General features: G+C 45.2%; 2 protein-coding genes across 2 annotated transcripts in view; both read left to right on the top strand.

Annotated features, from left to right (window-relative positions):
• Positions 1-14,015, top strand: part of SLC46A3 (solute carrier family 46, member 3) — a 23,816-nt gene extending 9,801 nt beyond the window's left edge. The window contains exons 3-5 of the mRNA XM_006831944.1: positions 286-369; positions 10,305-10,461; positions 13,931-14,015. Of these exons, the coding sequence (XP_006832007.1) occupies positions 286-369; positions 10,305-10,461; positions 13,931-14,015 (326 nt within the window). The remainder of the gene's footprint in view (positions 1-285; positions 370-10,304; positions 10,462-13,930) is intronic.
• Positions 12,389-13,329, top strand: LOC102828321 (chloride intracellular channel protein 1-like). Its single transcript, XM_006831943.1, has one exon. The coding sequence runs from the start codon at positions 12,396-12,398 to the stop codon at positions 13,119-13,121; it is 726 nt and encodes a 241-aa protein (XP_006832006.1). The 5' UTR covers positions 12,389-12,395; the 3' UTR covers positions 13,122-13,329.
• Positions 14,016-15,695: the final 1,680 nt, after the last annotated feature.

The raw sequence follows: 15,695 nt of genomic DNA, 5'->3' as shown, positions 1-15,695 counted from the left end.
AAAAAATCTATTAGCTTTCAATTCCATTTTTCCATGAGCTTCTTGATGAACTCTTGTTCTTGGCCCTGAAATAAGACTTCTAGAGTAACTTAACCTTAAACTGAGTTTAAGTCAAATTTAATTTGTTAAATAAAATTCTTCAAGGAATGAATTCAGTCTTTAGATGCAATGAGCAAAGTTGCTGAGAGAAAATTAAATGGTTAGAGAGCGTGTTGGTTTTACATTTGAAATTGATCCTTCTGGTTCCGGTGTATCCACAACGACTTCCGGTCATCTCTCCCACAGTCCGGCTGCTGTTCATTTTTGCTGTTGTGCCACTCTCTGTTCTACGATCCATGCTGTCCAAAGTGGTCAGTTCTACAGAGCAAGGTAAGCCCCATTTGCTTAAGGAATTTGGTGAATCTACAGTCTGTCCCCACACAGATCTGTGTATGATCCATGTTTCATTCCGGAGGCTATTCTGTGCCCCTTTTCTTGAGTGGGCTCCTTCTGAATTTAGTGGTAGCTCTAGGATAAGGGTTCATCCTGCCCCAGGAGGAGGACTAAGAGGAGAAACCCACTGGAAACTCACAACCCCCCTCTTCTCCAGAACTACACTCTGGCATCCTGAGCCCCCACAACTCCACACCATTTCAGGTTTTTTCCCATGAGTGCCTGGGAACCTTTTCCTTGGACCTTTCACCGTGCCTCGGAACCGCTCTATAGACAGTCTAACCTGAACTTGGACTTGTAGAATGGGCTGTCTACATTCAGAGGTAAAAGACCTTTTCTGAGCAGACTGGAACATGGCATAGAGCAGAAAGGGGTGAGCTACAGCCTGGGAAAAAGGGGCCAAGGGGCCATCCAGAACATTTGTGTTCCTCAGAGTTATAGTTGAGAATTCTTTATGAACATTATGAAAGTGTATTTTTCAAGGGAAGGAGCTCTGGTAGTGCTGTGGAATGGATGTTGGGCTGCTAACCTAACATCTAGTAGGTGGTTCAAACCCACCAGCCACTCTGCAGATGACAGATGAAGCTGTCTGCTCCCATAGAGATAGATGGATAGTATCAGAAACCCTTTACAGGGTCAATATGAGTCGGAATCAAGACAGGGAGACTGAACATGTTTTAGTTAACAGTTTTGTTAGGTAAAGTGGTAATCTTTAAGCTCTTAGACTATAATATGTAGATTTCCATTCTATTTTCACCGTCAAGGTTAATTGCTGATAAGTGCCATCGGGTCAGTTCCGACTCATAGCGACCCTATATAGGGTTTCCAAGGAGCGGCTGCTAGATTTGAAACACTGACCTTGTGGTCCAGTACTTATCCTATAGCACCGCCCCAGGACTCCTCATCAAGGGTGGTTATTGGTAGGTGCCACTGAGTCAGTTCTGACTCGTAGAGACCTGCATAGGCTTTCCAAGGAGCGGCTGGTGGGTTTGAACCACTGACCGTGTAGTCTGCAGTCCTGTGCTGATCCTACAGCACCACAGAGTTGGGCCCAAATCAGGATCCCAGCAGGAAATGGATCCCAGCCCATTGTTTCAAAGACAGAGATGTTGACATGACAAGGAGGTGGGACAGGGTTAAGAAAACCAACCCGGGCTGTTGAGCACCGCCCCACCCCTCCACCCCCAACCGCAAGGGTTGGTCAAAAAGGGAAGTAGCAGAGCAGCATTGCCACATCTTTCCTCCACCTCCTTCCCAGTGGTCAAATGCACCAGGCTGCTGGACCTCAGGGAAGTACAAGTTAGATGTTGATTCTTATCAAATCGTTCCATAGCCTTTCCGAGGTTGTGCATCCTTATGGAAGCAGACAGCCTCATCTTTCTCCCTCAGAGCAGCTGGCAGGTTTGAACCACAGAACTCTTGGTTAAGCTGATGCTTAATCCATTGCATCAGCAGGAGGAAATAAAGATGACTTTTCTAGTGGGCACTAGCTTTTGGTTAGGCATGTTGGGAATTCCTTGGTCTCCCTTTCATACTATATGAATATAAAAACACATGTTAACATAGAATGTCCCAAGTAAAGCTTAATCATCACATTGGCTAGTCATCTTAGCCCAGACACCTAGTAATGGATAAACATGAGGGGATTTGAGTTCTGGTGTACCGCTGTAGAACCAGCACTGGACTGGTAACCGCAAGGTCAACAGTTCAAACTACCAGCTGCTCTGAGAAACCCTATACAGGTTGGAACTGACAACAAAGCACATGACATAAGGTAAATTACCTGTACAATCAAATATAATTTGACAGCAAAAGAGGAGGAAGTACTGATATGTTCTACAATGTGGGTGAACCTCAAAATCATTATTCTAAATCAAAGAAGCCAGACACAAAATGTCACGCATTGTATAATTCCATTAATGTTAAATATTTAGAGTAGACACATCCATAGATGCAGAAAATAGGTCACCAGGGGCTGGGGTGAGGGGTAGTGACTGCTGATGGGTACGAATTGCCTTTGGTTGAGATGAAGCTGTTCTAAACTTAGAAAGTTGTGATGTTTGCATACCACAAATTCTGAACACGTCAGTTCTGAGTCATAGCAACCGGGTGTCGGGTTTCCGAGGAGCAGCTGGTGGATTCTAACTGCCAACCTTGTGGTTCAATGTCCACTGCTGATCCACACCAGGAGTCCACAGTGCCACAATAAGAGGGGTTTCAAAAAGCTCATGGAAAAATGGGATTAAAAGATAATGTTACCGGGGAGCCATCAAGGCAAGCAATCAAGTCCCTTTAGGACAAACCCCCCTCCAAAACTGAAACTCAAAACATGAGCAGGCATGTAAGCTTGCTGGTAACCACATTGGTCTACTGGTGAGTGGAAGAGGGGGAAAGGCAGCAATGAAGAAATGGGCTGAGTTCAACCACGTTCTATAGACTCCTGTTGACCTGGAGATGAGAGAGAGAAGAGGAAGGGCTGGTTGGTCCAAAGTGTGGTGAGACCTGTGGACACCTGAGCCCACGGACAAGGACATAACCATAGAGGGCTAGAGCCGACAGTGAAGCATCCCGCTGATATGAATTGAGGGGACATGCACACAAATGCCCAAACTTGCAGACAGTATCCATTTGACCTAGCTTTGATGGTTAGTGATCAGAACTTAACTAGAGGAAGATAAAAAAAATTTTTTTGATGAAGTAAACAAGTGTAAATTGCTACAATTTGAGGAACTGGACCTATATTTATGGATGTGGTAGCTCAAAATTCCAACTGAGAGGGAAGGGATCTTCACATCAGGTATCAATGCTATCCCCTCTGTACACAGGGTTGATAGGAATCGGGCAACATAGACATTGACTACCTAAAATGAGGGGGCAATAAAAGCACGAAATGACTGACTTACAAGGTTTCAAGAGGGAGTTTAGTTTCAGAGTGTGTGGGGGTGGGGAGAGATAGAACACTCCATTGAATAGTTTTCATCTTGTCCAGACGGGTCTGGTGAAAGGACATGGGGATAAGATTCTTGTGATTCAATGTTGTTGTTGTTGTTGTTAAGTGCCATCGAGTCGGTTCCGACCCATAGTGACCCTGTACAGGGTTTCCGAGGGTGTAAATCTTTACAAAAGTAGAAAGCCTCATCTTTCTCCCGCGGAACGGCTGGTAGTTTTGAACTGCTGACCTTGCGGCTCGCAGCCCGATTCGGTACCACTACGCTACTAGAGCTCACTGTGATTCAATAGTGAGTAATTATTATCAAGACTAATTGCGATTGTCACAACTATAAAGATAGAAGTTTTGTAACATAAAGGGGGGAACAGTTAATCTTACAGCCCAGAAACAGAGGACCCTAGGACCATCAAGGGAGAAGAACAGGAGCAGAATGTGGGACCCTATCCAGAGAAGCAGAGATAAGGACATGGAGAGAGAGAGAGCAGGTGAAGACTCTGGACTCATGGAAAGAGAAAGGCTGTGTGCTGGCAGCCAGGAGGCAGGATTGCAGATTGTGCGTTTTGGTTGTTTAAATGATTTTATATGCCTGAGTGTTTTTGTGTACATTCAAAAAAAAGAAGATCGTGGGATTTTTCCATGAAATTTTGAAGCTCCAACACAACATATACTTTAAAGTCGTGATTTTGGGACCTGGAGACTTGGAATCGTAGTCTCAGGTACACCAAGATCAAGTGACATCACACAGTCCACAAAGAAATGTGCTGCATCTGACTTTGGTGAATAGCAATTGGGGTCTTCTTTTGAGAGGCCATATAAGGTGCAACTAAGGTCTCTCCCCATCTGGAGCAAAGAAGAGCGAAGACAATGAAAGGTGCAGGAAACAGTTCATCCAAAAGGCTAACGGACCACCTGAACCTCAGCCTGCATGACCCTGAGACCAGAAGAACTAGATGGTGCCCAGCTGTCAGTACTGAGCAGTCTGCCCAGAACCTTTGCAATAGAAGGCTCTAGATAGAGTGGGAGAAAAGTACAAAAAATCATTAAAAAGATCAAGTTTACTGATCAGACAGAGGCTGGTGGCACTCCCGAGACTATGGCCCTTGGTCATTTGTCAGGTCTGCAATGGTTCAACTTTCCAGTAAACAACAGACAGACCTAGAGGGTGTACAAAAACACCAGGGACATATGCACGCCCTGTTGTTGTTGCTAAGTGCCATCGAGTTGATTCCAAGTTGTAGTGACCCTGTAGAGGGTTTCCAAGGAGCAGCTGGTGAGCTTGAACCACCGACCTTGCAATTCAAACAGCTTTGCAGTCTGGCGCATTAACCCACAGCGCCATACCAGGAAGGACTCCAAGCACGCCCTAGGATAATCAAAACATGAGCTCCAGAGGGTAGCATTTACCCAGGGAGAAATCTCCAAAGGCAGGAAGGGATCCAAGAGAAGGACGAGTAGCTACGGAAAGCGCAGAGAGGAAGCAGAAAACGTGGTGTTACACGATGCAGCCAGTGCCATGAAACAGCTGATTAAAATCAATCTGCTCTGTAATTTTTTACTGAAATCATAATAAAAAGTCTCAAAAAAAAAATAATAATTAGGAGTTGAGAGTATAGGAAAGCGTGTATTACAAATGAATACACAGCTTAATGTCATGACTAGAGAAGTTATTGACTAATGCCCACAGAAAGAATGGTTAATCTAATGAATAATGGTCCTGTTCACACTTTTATTGTCAAAGTTAGTAATTGCCTTAAAATAGCCATAAAAATAAGTTTGAAAGTAAAAAAAAAAAAGAGTTTAGGAAAACATTCAACGAGGTGGGGGAGTGACTTTTATGATATGTGAATTCTGTCTCAATAAAACTTTTATTATTTAAAAAAAACAATTAATTTGACTTGAGGCTATAATAAGGCTTGCAAGAATGCATATTTTAGTTTTGTTTACCATTGGCTTTGTTTACTTATAAAAGCTTTAAAAAGGCCATTTCATTTTTGTTGTTGTTGGAAGCCATCCAGTCGTTCTGATTCTGGCAACTCTGAAACAAGTGTAACTGCTCAGAGAAGATCCGTCATCCATCAGAGGGAGCGGGTTCATAATCGTTGTCTTGTGGGTGGCAGAGCAGATGGTGTGTGGTCAGGAAGAGGTTCCCCTCAGGAATGGATTTAAGCCTTTGCACAAGAGGACGGAGCCCTATGCGGTCTGTCCTCCACAAGGAAACGGTTGTAACAAGGGATCCAGATGTAAAATGATGACTCTGTTAGACAAGAGGGAAGGCTTGCTTTCAATCAAACTGATTGAAGTATGGCCAAAAATTACAAAGGAAGGACAACTGTACTTGATGGTTGATAATTGGGTTGTTGAATTAAGCTGCTATTCATTCATTTGACAAATATGTATTAAATGCCTACCACGGAGTATAGGTGTCCGGGTGTGGTACTGTAGGATCAGCAAGGAACTGCTCGCTCACCAGCCACTTCTAGGATCGCTATGAGTTGGAACCAACATGTGCTAGGAGCCTTGGTGGTGTAGTGGTTAAAGCACAAGGCTGGTAACTGAAAGGTTGGCGTTTTGAACTCACCAGTCGCTCTGTGGAGAAAGATGAAACAGTGTGCTCCTTAAAGATGACCACCTAGGAACCCTCTGGGGCAGTTCTGCTCTGTTCTATAAAGTCACTGAGTCAGAATCGACTGGATGGCAGAGCTAGGATAATTAGCCCCCTGGGGATAACGCAGTACCAAAGCTGATGTGCACTTGGCATTGGTATTGTACTCAAAGAATACACATGAGGGACCAAGCAGTATGTTGCAGAGAACAACTCGGGCCTCACAAATGGATATCCCATAGTGCAAGCATGCAAAGCAGCATATGAGGCTACATGTAACAGAACAGGGGCGATTAACAGATGTCAGCTGTGTACACCAGCAACCATCCATAGGTGGAGCCTTGATCAAAAGGAAGAAAACTGTGGAATGCAACTTTAAATTCTCATGGAAACCAGACTTACTGGATCCATGGAGACTGAGGGAGCCCATGGATCGATGGCCTGGAAACCATTATTTCAATTTTGAACTAAAACTATTCCAGGAAGTCATTTTTAAACGACATAACGGTTTAGTTCAGTTAACAAAGACTGTTTGCCTTGATGACTGACCTCGTTTAAAAACCGTCTCTCTGAGATTAAGCTGGCAACGTAAGGTGAAGGTGAGAACCTCCAGGGGCCGAGGGGCTAAGGTAATGGAAGTGGCCATGAGAACGGTGAAACGGGGTGAAGATCGGCACCTTGATCATTGAACTGCACCTGCAAACGCAGTAGAAAGGGTGTGTGTGTTTTGTTTTCTTTGTGGGGCAGCAGAGTCTTAGTTGTTCAGTCATTAGCCCATGGGGCAGTCAGCTGCCGACTCATGACAACTGCAGGTACAATGGAACGGAAGGCCGCCCTGCCCTGCGCCATCCCCTCGATCAGCTCTGGATCGACCATTATGATCCTCAAGGTCTGCCCTGGCTGGTTTCGGAAGTCGATTACTAGGCCGTTCTTCCAAGGGTGTATGTTTTCACTAAACTGTTCTTTTTTTTAATGAATGCCCAGTCTAAAAGATGAAAACCATGGATACAGTTTGAATGTAGATATCTAACTATGGTATTGGCCAAAAAATGTTGAAAATACCATGTACAGCCAGAAGCCAACAAGCAAATGTCTGTTGGAAGAAGTATAGCCAGACTTCCTCTCATACTTTGGACATAGTGTCAGGAGGGACCAGTCCCTGGAGAAAGACATCATGCCAGATGAAGAAGAGGGTCAGAGAGAAAGAGGAAGCCCCTTAATGAGATGGACTGACACAGAGGCAGCAATGGGCCCAAGTGGAGCAGAAATTGTGAGGTTGCCGCAGAACGAGGGTGCTATGGGTCAGAACTGACTGGACAGCACTTCATCACAGCAAAGATTTACAACCTCAGACACTCTAGGAGTTGGAACTGACTCTGGAGCATACAACCACCACCACCAGTGAATCCTGGAAGGAGCCCAAGTTGCGTTGTTGTTGTTGTTGTTGTTAAGTGCCGTCCAGTCCATTCTGACCCATAGCGACCCTGTATAGGGTTTCCGAGGAGCAGCTGGTGAGTTTGAACCGTCGACCTTGAAGTTCAAATGGCTTTGCAGTCTGGCACATTAACCCACAGCACCATACCAGGATGCCATTGCTAGCCACAAAATTAGCAGTTCAAATCTACCAGTCGCTTCGAAGGAGAAAGGTGAAGGTTTCTGCTCCCGTAAAGATTCACAGCCTCAGAAACCCTGTACAGGGTCGCTGTGAGTTAGAACCGACTCAATGGCACATAACCACCACCAGCACCAAAACATATGGTAGTTTCTTAAGGAGCCAAACAGAGTGGATGGAATCTTCCGATGGCAGACTCTTCTGGTATCAGTTTGGAGGGAGGGACAGGGTTCACATTGCAACATGCATGATAAAGAGCCTATGATCCTTCAGCCAGAGCCAAGGAAAGGGCTGAGTCTGACAGATTAGCGTGGGGGGTGGCAGAGAGGGAGGTTAGTTCTGGCAGGTCTGCAGGGACACCCCAGTGTTCAAATGGCTTCCTGCTGCCCTTTAGGGCTGCCCGCATGCTCACTGGTACTCAAGCTTGCTCATGTTTCACCATTTCCTATGGGGTCCCAAAACTTTATATTAAAATGTATTTTTATTGTAGTAAAACAGATATAACGCAACATTTGCCCTTTTTCCCATTCTTCTTAAAATTTTTAAAAATTCACTTTTTTTACTGTGAATTGAGTGAAGGTTTACAGAACACAGCATCAGTTTTATACTCAACGTATCACACACTTGGTTTCATTTCAGTGATCACAAACCCCTCGGTGTAACATCCCCTGTCCCAATTTCTACCTGAGGTACCTGTTTCCCTTCCTCCTGCTTTCTCCGCCCATCTAGGTTTTGTCCTTGGGTAAATGATAGCTTTTGGATCTCCAATGGATGACTATTCAGTGGGGTTCCTTCCTCACTAGTATCATTGTTCCCCACTCCCATATACCTAGCTACTGCTTGGCTGAACATTGAGCCCAAGGGGGGAGTTCAGTTCTAGATCTGAAGTGTGACCAAGGGCTGTGGTCTCAGGGATCCACCTATCTATTCAAACAGTATACCCGGCCTTTAAATTATATATATATATATATATATATATATTGATGTTGTTGTTAAGTGCCGTCGAGTCGATTCCGACCCATAGCGACCTTGTATAGGGTTTCCAAGGAGCAGCTGGTGAGCTTGAACCACTGTCCTTACAGTTCAAATGGCTTTGCAGTCTGGTGCATCAGCCCAAAGCGCCTCACCAGGACTCTCTGTCTCTCTTTCTGTCTCTCTCTCTCTCTCTCTCTCTCTATATATATATATATATAGAGAGAGAGAGAGAGAGAGAGAGAGTTGTTTGTTGTTGTTAAGTACCGTGGAGTAGGTTCTGATTCATAGTGACCCTGCACAGGGTTTCCGAGGCTGTAAATCTTTACAGGAGCAGAAAGCCTCCTCTTTTCTCCCACAGAGCAGCTGGTAGTTTCAAACTGCTGACCTTGAGGTTAGCAATCCTATTCGTAACCACTACGTTACCAGAGCTCCTTATATAATTGTTTATAGAGTGTAGAAATTTTTCATTTTTCTTAATTCCACTTCTCCCAAAATTTTTTGAAACCCCTCGAGGAACCCCAGTGTGGCACTGTGGGTTAATGTGCCAGACTGCAAAGTTGTTTGAACTGCAAGGTCGGTAGTTCAAGCTCACCAGCTACTCCTTGGAAGCCCTATTCAGGGTCGGTATGGGTCAGAATCGACTAGACGGCACTTAACAACAACAACAATCTTACAATGGAGTCCTGGTATGACGCTGTAGGTTAATGCGCCAGACTGCAAAGTTGTTTGAACTGCAAGGTTGATGGTTCAAGCTCACCAGCTGCTCCTTGGAAACCCTATTCAGGGTCGCTATGGGTCGGAATCAACTCGACGGCACTCAACAACAACAACAACACACACAGCAGAACACACACCAGTCAATCTAACAGTTCCTGCCTACACAATACTATGACATTGGCAACATTCACTGAATTGTGTGGCCACCTCACTCCTATCATCCGATTGGTCCCGCTGACATGAACAGACTCACTGGTCCTAAATCTCCTACCTGATCTTTCCAGTTGCTGTACTCAGTTTGATCCCACAGTGGTGGTGGTGGTGGTGGCGTGCCGTGGAGTCGGTTTCAACTCACAGCAACCCTGTATAGGGGTTTCCGAGCCTGTAAATCTTCACAGGAGCGGAAAGCCTCATTGTTCTCCTGTGGAGTGACTGGCAGATTCGAACTGCTGACCTTGCAGTTAGCAGCCCAGCTCATAGCCCACGAGGTTCCTCCAGTCTCTTTCTAACCAATAAGTCCGCTCTATTTTTTGTTTTTTGAGTTTTGTTCCACATTTTCTGTGCCTCTATCGGGGACCCTCTAATGTGATCTCTTTTTAGAGCAGTTGGTGGTGGTAGCCAGGCAGTGGGTTTTGGGGTTTAAGAGGAAGCTCCGTACCCCTTAGATAATAATTTCCATTCCTCCTTCCCCCATATACTGGTAAACACTGATATGTTTTATCCCTGTGTCTGTGTCCAGCCGAAGTGTTTCATATGTCAACTCATGCACTGTTTGTGTATTTGTGTCTGAAATGCCCCTCAGTGTCACATGTTCCTGCCTCACCCATGTCATAATATGGATCAAGGAGTACTTTTGACCTCAGTTCCTTCACCTGCAAAATTGGTTACTGACCTTTCTTTGGGTGTCTGTTCACCCAGAAGTGCCCTCGTGTTGGCTGGTTTCAGTGAGGAAGCATTTTCTGCATGAAGGGTTTTGTTGGCTGTTTGGTAACGTTCCCTTGGATTGTTCTCCACAGGAACCCTGTTTGCCTGCATTGCTGTTCTAGAGACACTAGGTGGAGCAGTTGCCATTTCTGCCTATAATGGACTTTACTCAGCCACTGTGGCCTGGTTCCCTGGCTTCACGTTTCTGCTGTCTGCTGCTCTGTTACTGATTCCAGCCATCAGTCTATGGTATGTCCTTCTTTTCAATCCTTTTATCACAGGGCAGCTGGATTAAGTGGATTCCCGAGCCCCGCTGGTAAAAGCACAGAGATTTGTTGAATTTTTGCCTCAGAATGTGTTTTTCTCAAGAATTTTTTTTAGATATGAAAACATCGCTCAAGAGTTGGTGATTTAAGAAGAGACAGTAACACGGCAGGCCAGAAACTAGGTTAGATCGAGACCCCCAAGAAGTTCTTCCCTGCCCCTTTAGATACTAAAATTGATTAAATTACCAATATGGATAAACCAAAACCACACCCACTGATGCAAGTCATTCTGACTCAGAGTAGAATGACCCTATAGAGTTTCCCAGACTGTAAATCGTCACGGGAGCGGACTGACACGTCTGTCTCTGGTTACAGTAATGAAGTGGTAAAGGCGTTATCTTAACGTTTTCAGTTCCAATCCCATTTCCTAACCTGCTTGAGAAAGGCATTCTCGTAGATCTAGCTGATTAAGCATTTCAAACAGGTGCTTTTAACAAACCAGAAATTGTGACTTTTGCCCTCTCTGTTTTGCTAACAGTTAAACTTTGACAGAAGACTAAATTATCTTTTCCGCCCAATCAGACTGCAGTTAGATTCAAGTGGAGTTTTAAATTTACCCCTGGAGTTAACCATTTCGGTTATGTCAGTTTCTCCGTTTTTTCAAAAATTATGCACACAATTTGAATGAATACAACTGGCCAGATTTTACGAAGAGCTCTGGTAGCGTAATGGTTATGAATTGGGCTGCGAACCTTAAGGTCAGCAGTTCAAAACTATCAGCCACTTCGCGGGAGAAAGATGAGACTTTCTACTCTTGTCAAGATTTACAACCTTGGAAACCCTGTACAGGGTTGCTATGGGTTGGAATTGACTTGACGGCACTTAACAACAACAACAACAACAGTGGGTTAAACACTCAGCTGCTAAATGAAAGGCTGGTAGTTCAAACCCACCCAGCAGCCCCTCAGGAGAAAGATCTGGTGATCTGCTCTCTTTAGGGCAGTTCTTTTCTGTCATATGTTGTTGTTGTTGTTGTTAAGTGCCATTGAGTAGATTCTGACTCATAGAGACCCTGTATAGGGTTTCCGAGAAGCAGCTGGTGAGCTTGAACCGCCGACCTTGAGTTCAAACAGCTTTGCAGTCTGGCGCATTAGCCCACAGCGCCACACCAGGACTCCTTTCTGTCATATAGGCTTGCTCTAAGTTGCAATCGATTCAACGGCACTCAACAACAAGAAGGCTGTACACTAAAGAGCTAAACTGAAGATATAAGCAAAAAGAAAATTATGTTTTGTCTCTTGGACTTTCAGGAGCTGCCTGGTGGTGCAGGGGGGTGACCATTGAGTTGCTAAATCAAAGGTTGGCAGTTCTAGCCAACAGAGAAAGATGAGATAGTCTACTCCCATAGACTGACAGCCTCGGAGACACAACTGGGCAGTTCTACTGTGTCCTCTCGCTATGGGTCTGAATCGACTCGATGGCACTTGACAACAACAACAACAACAACTCTGTCCTCTGAGCTTCTGAAAGTCAGAACAGATCTGGCAGCAGTGAGGTGTTGGGCTCCACTTACCAAAAAGCATGAGCCAGCTACATGTGTACAGTGGAGCCAGAGGTGACCTCGAGCACTACTCGTCCGACACCTCCAACCCATGAAGCCCCCGTGTGTGTCAGAGGAGAACTGTGCTCACAGGGTTCTCAGTGGATGATTTTTCATAAGTAGATTCCACTCATGGTGTCCCTGTGTGTGTCAGGAGAACTGTGCTCACAGGGTTCTCAGTGGATAAGTTTTCAGAAGCAGATGACCTGGCCTTTCCTCTGAGGTGCCTTTAGGTAGACTTGAACTTCTGACCTGTTGGTGAGCAGCTTAGTACTCAGGGGTTCCTTAAACATTCTTTAAAAAGCCCCGACTCAACCATGGCTGAAGAGCAACCACAGGTCGAATTGTTCATGAAGGCTGGCAGTGATGGGGCCAAGATTGGGAACTGCCCCTTCTCCCAGAGACTGTTCATGGTGCTCTGGCTCAAGGGAGTCACCTTCAACGTCACCACTGTTGACACCAAGAGGTGGACCGAGACAGTACAGAAGCTGTGCCCAGGTGAGCAACTCCCATTCCTGCTGTATGGCACCGAAGTGCACACAGATACCAACAAGATTGAGGAATTTCTGGAGGCTGTGCTGTGCCCTCCCAGGTATCCAAAGCTGGCCGCTCTGAACCCTGAGTCCAACACAGCTGGACTGGATGTATTTGCCAAATTTTCTGCCTACATCAAGAATTCAAACCCAGCACTCAATGATAATCTGGAGAAAGGGCTCCTGAAAGCCCTGAAGGTTTTGGACAATTATTTGATAGCCCCCCTCCCTGAAGAAGTAGATGAGACCAGTGCCGAGGATGAGGGCATCTCTCAGAGGAAGTTTCTGGATGGCAATGAGCTCACCCTGGCTGACTGTAACCTGTTGCCAAAGCTCCACATTGTGCAGGTTGTATGTAAGAAGTACCGGGGATTCTCCATCCCAGCACAGTTTCGGGGAGTGCATCGGTACTTGCACAATGCATATACTCGGGAAGAATTCGCTTCTACCTGTCCAGATGATGAGGAGATTGAGCTGGCCTATGAGCAAGTTGCGAAAGCCCTCAAATAAGCCCCTCTTTGGGCTCCATCACCTCCCTCTTGTTTCTCTACAAAGGTGGTTTCCAAATGGCTACCCAATGGACATACTTCAAAATGGCCAGTGGGCCCTTGTACAGGGCTGGCTAGGGGGTGAGGGGAAAGGTTGGGAGACCTGAGTGAGATTTTTATTGTGGGGTTGGGTGGGTAGGACAACGTATTTCAGTAATAAAATACAGAATGGAAAAAAAAACAAAACAAATTCTTAAAAAAAAACAAAAAACAAAAAACCCCAATGCCAACAAGTAAGCCTCTACTCACAGCACCCCTGTGTAACAGAGTAGAACTGCCCCAGAGGGTCTCCTAGGCTGTCATCTATTGTGTCACTATATACTTGTATGTACTCTTATAGATCATCCACTCACATCGCCCCCTGGTGTAACAGAGGAGAACTGCCCCACAGGGTTTCCTAGGCTGTCATCTACTGTGTCACAATATACTCATATACTTTTATAGATCATCCACTCACAGCGCCCCCTGGTGTAACAGAGTAGAACTGTCCCACAGGGTTTCCTAGGCTGTCATCTATTATGTCACTATACACTCATATATAGTCTTATAGATCATCCTCTCACAGCGCCCCCTGGTGTAACAGAGTAGAACTGCCCAGAGGGTTTCCCAGGCTGACATCTTTACGGGAGCAGATCACCAGGTCTTTTTCCCACAGAGTACCTGGGTGGGTCCAAACCACCAACCTTAGCAGTTTGAGAACCAGGGCTCCTAAAAGCCCTGTAAGCGGGGAAGAGATGGGTAACTTTTGACATGTCTTGCTTGCTATTGTAGTGTGGTCAGCTGTACCGACTGGAACAGGAGCAGCTACACACTTCTGGTACAAGAAGAATCCGGGGCCGACACCTCCGACAGATGATCCGTTGTGACTTATAAACAACAGCTGAGGTGACGCGTCATGTGCTGTGACTCCTGAAGGTCAATGAACACAATCATCAGCGTTGCCTTCGTCTCCTTGTCCTCTCTGCCAGTGGAGGAGGATGAGAAACAGCTCCCACACTCTGCTTTCCATGGTACTGTGGACTTGGGCCCCTTTACGAATGTCCTGCTTGTTTAGCCAGTCCATAAACCACCTCCAGCTCATCGAAAGAGACAACTGGCCCATGGGCTGGGCTGGGCTGACTTAAGAACACCCGCTGTGGTACGGAGCACCTGGGAGCCAGTTGTCTTAGGTTGTTGGGATCATAGAGGTGTTCAGCACTATTGTTTCTGGAAAACAATTCATGAAGATGTTTCAAAAGCTTTTTAAAAAAATTCCTAGTGTTTGACCTAACAATTCCTTTAGAAGCCTCTCCTGAGGAACAGTAATGTTGTCAAGCATGTATATAGCTAACGAAGCTCAGGATGGCAAAATCATTTTAAATGATCAAAATATCCAACGAACAACCAGGAAACGCAAGCCCATTGTTTCTGAGTCCATTCCAAATCATGTGAGACAGAATAGAACCTCACCCGAACCCTAGGGTTCCTGAGGCTGTAAATCTTTATCAAAGTAAACGGTCTCATCTTTCTCCCACAGAGTGAGCTGGTGGGTTTGAACCTCTGACCCTGTGGTTTGTAACTAAGTGCTTAACCACTGTGCCACCAGGGATCCTCTCTAATACATGGAAGACCAAATCTCAAAATACTTTCTACTTTGGGACTTATAATCATCTCTCTGACTTACTACAGTCTCACATAGAATCTAAGGAGAACTCTTTCCCTCAGTTTCTGTATCTGCAAAATGGGTTACTGTCTTCTCTCTCAGAGATTTTCAGGGTATAACTAAAGAAAATTATGATGCATCACCAATGTGCAAGCAATGAGGGACGTTTTAAATAGCTCTAGAAAATTCTCACCTGTACTTGAAGAATGCTTTATCTTAGTAATATAAAATCCTTAAAAGGAAAGCCCTTTAGAGAGCAGCATTTGTCACTTTTCCTTATATGTTTCATGAATGAAAGACATTGTACTATTTCTCTCTGTAATGCAGGGGTAATTGGAGGGGGAAAAGTTTACAAATAAAGTTTCTAGAGAAGTTTTAAAACTGCTTGAACGGCTAAGTATTATGTAAAGTGACCGCTGTCCGAAGTCTGCATTCATCACTGTGACATTTACTTGGTAATCAGCTGTTGGTTTTCATGCTCAAATGACTGTAGGTTTTGCAAGGTGGTGTCATGTACCTAGGTGACCAGTGGGTGACTCTTCCTCCTTATTACATTTCCTGGACAATCATACCCGGATACACTATGGGACCATCTGGTTCCTTTTCATCGATCGATCCATCCATCTGTCCATTTATCCATCTACCCATCCATCTATCCATCTACCCTCCCATCAATCTACCCACCCATCCATCCATAATCTGCCCATCATCCATCTATCCACCCACTCATCCATCCATCCATCCATTTATCCATCCACCCACCCAACTATCCATCTATCCATCCACCACTTATCCATCTATTCATCCACCCACCCATCAATCTATCTATCCATGCATCCATTATCTGTCCATCCACCCACCCATCCATCCATCCATCCATCCATCTGTCCTCAC

The sequence above is a fragment of the Chrysochloris asiatica genome, unplaced genomic scaffold (assembly GCF_000296735.1).
Source record: "Chrysochloris asiatica unplaced genomic scaffold, ChrAsi1.0 scaffold00005, whole genome shotgun sequence".
NCBI classification, from domain to species: domain Eukaryota; kingdom Metazoa; phylum Chordata; class Mammalia; order Afrosoricida; family Chrysochloridae; genus Chrysochloris; species Chrysochloris asiatica.
The sequence above is the reverse complement of the archived record's forward strand: the minus strand, read 5'-3'. Positions and strand labels throughout refer to the sequence as shown.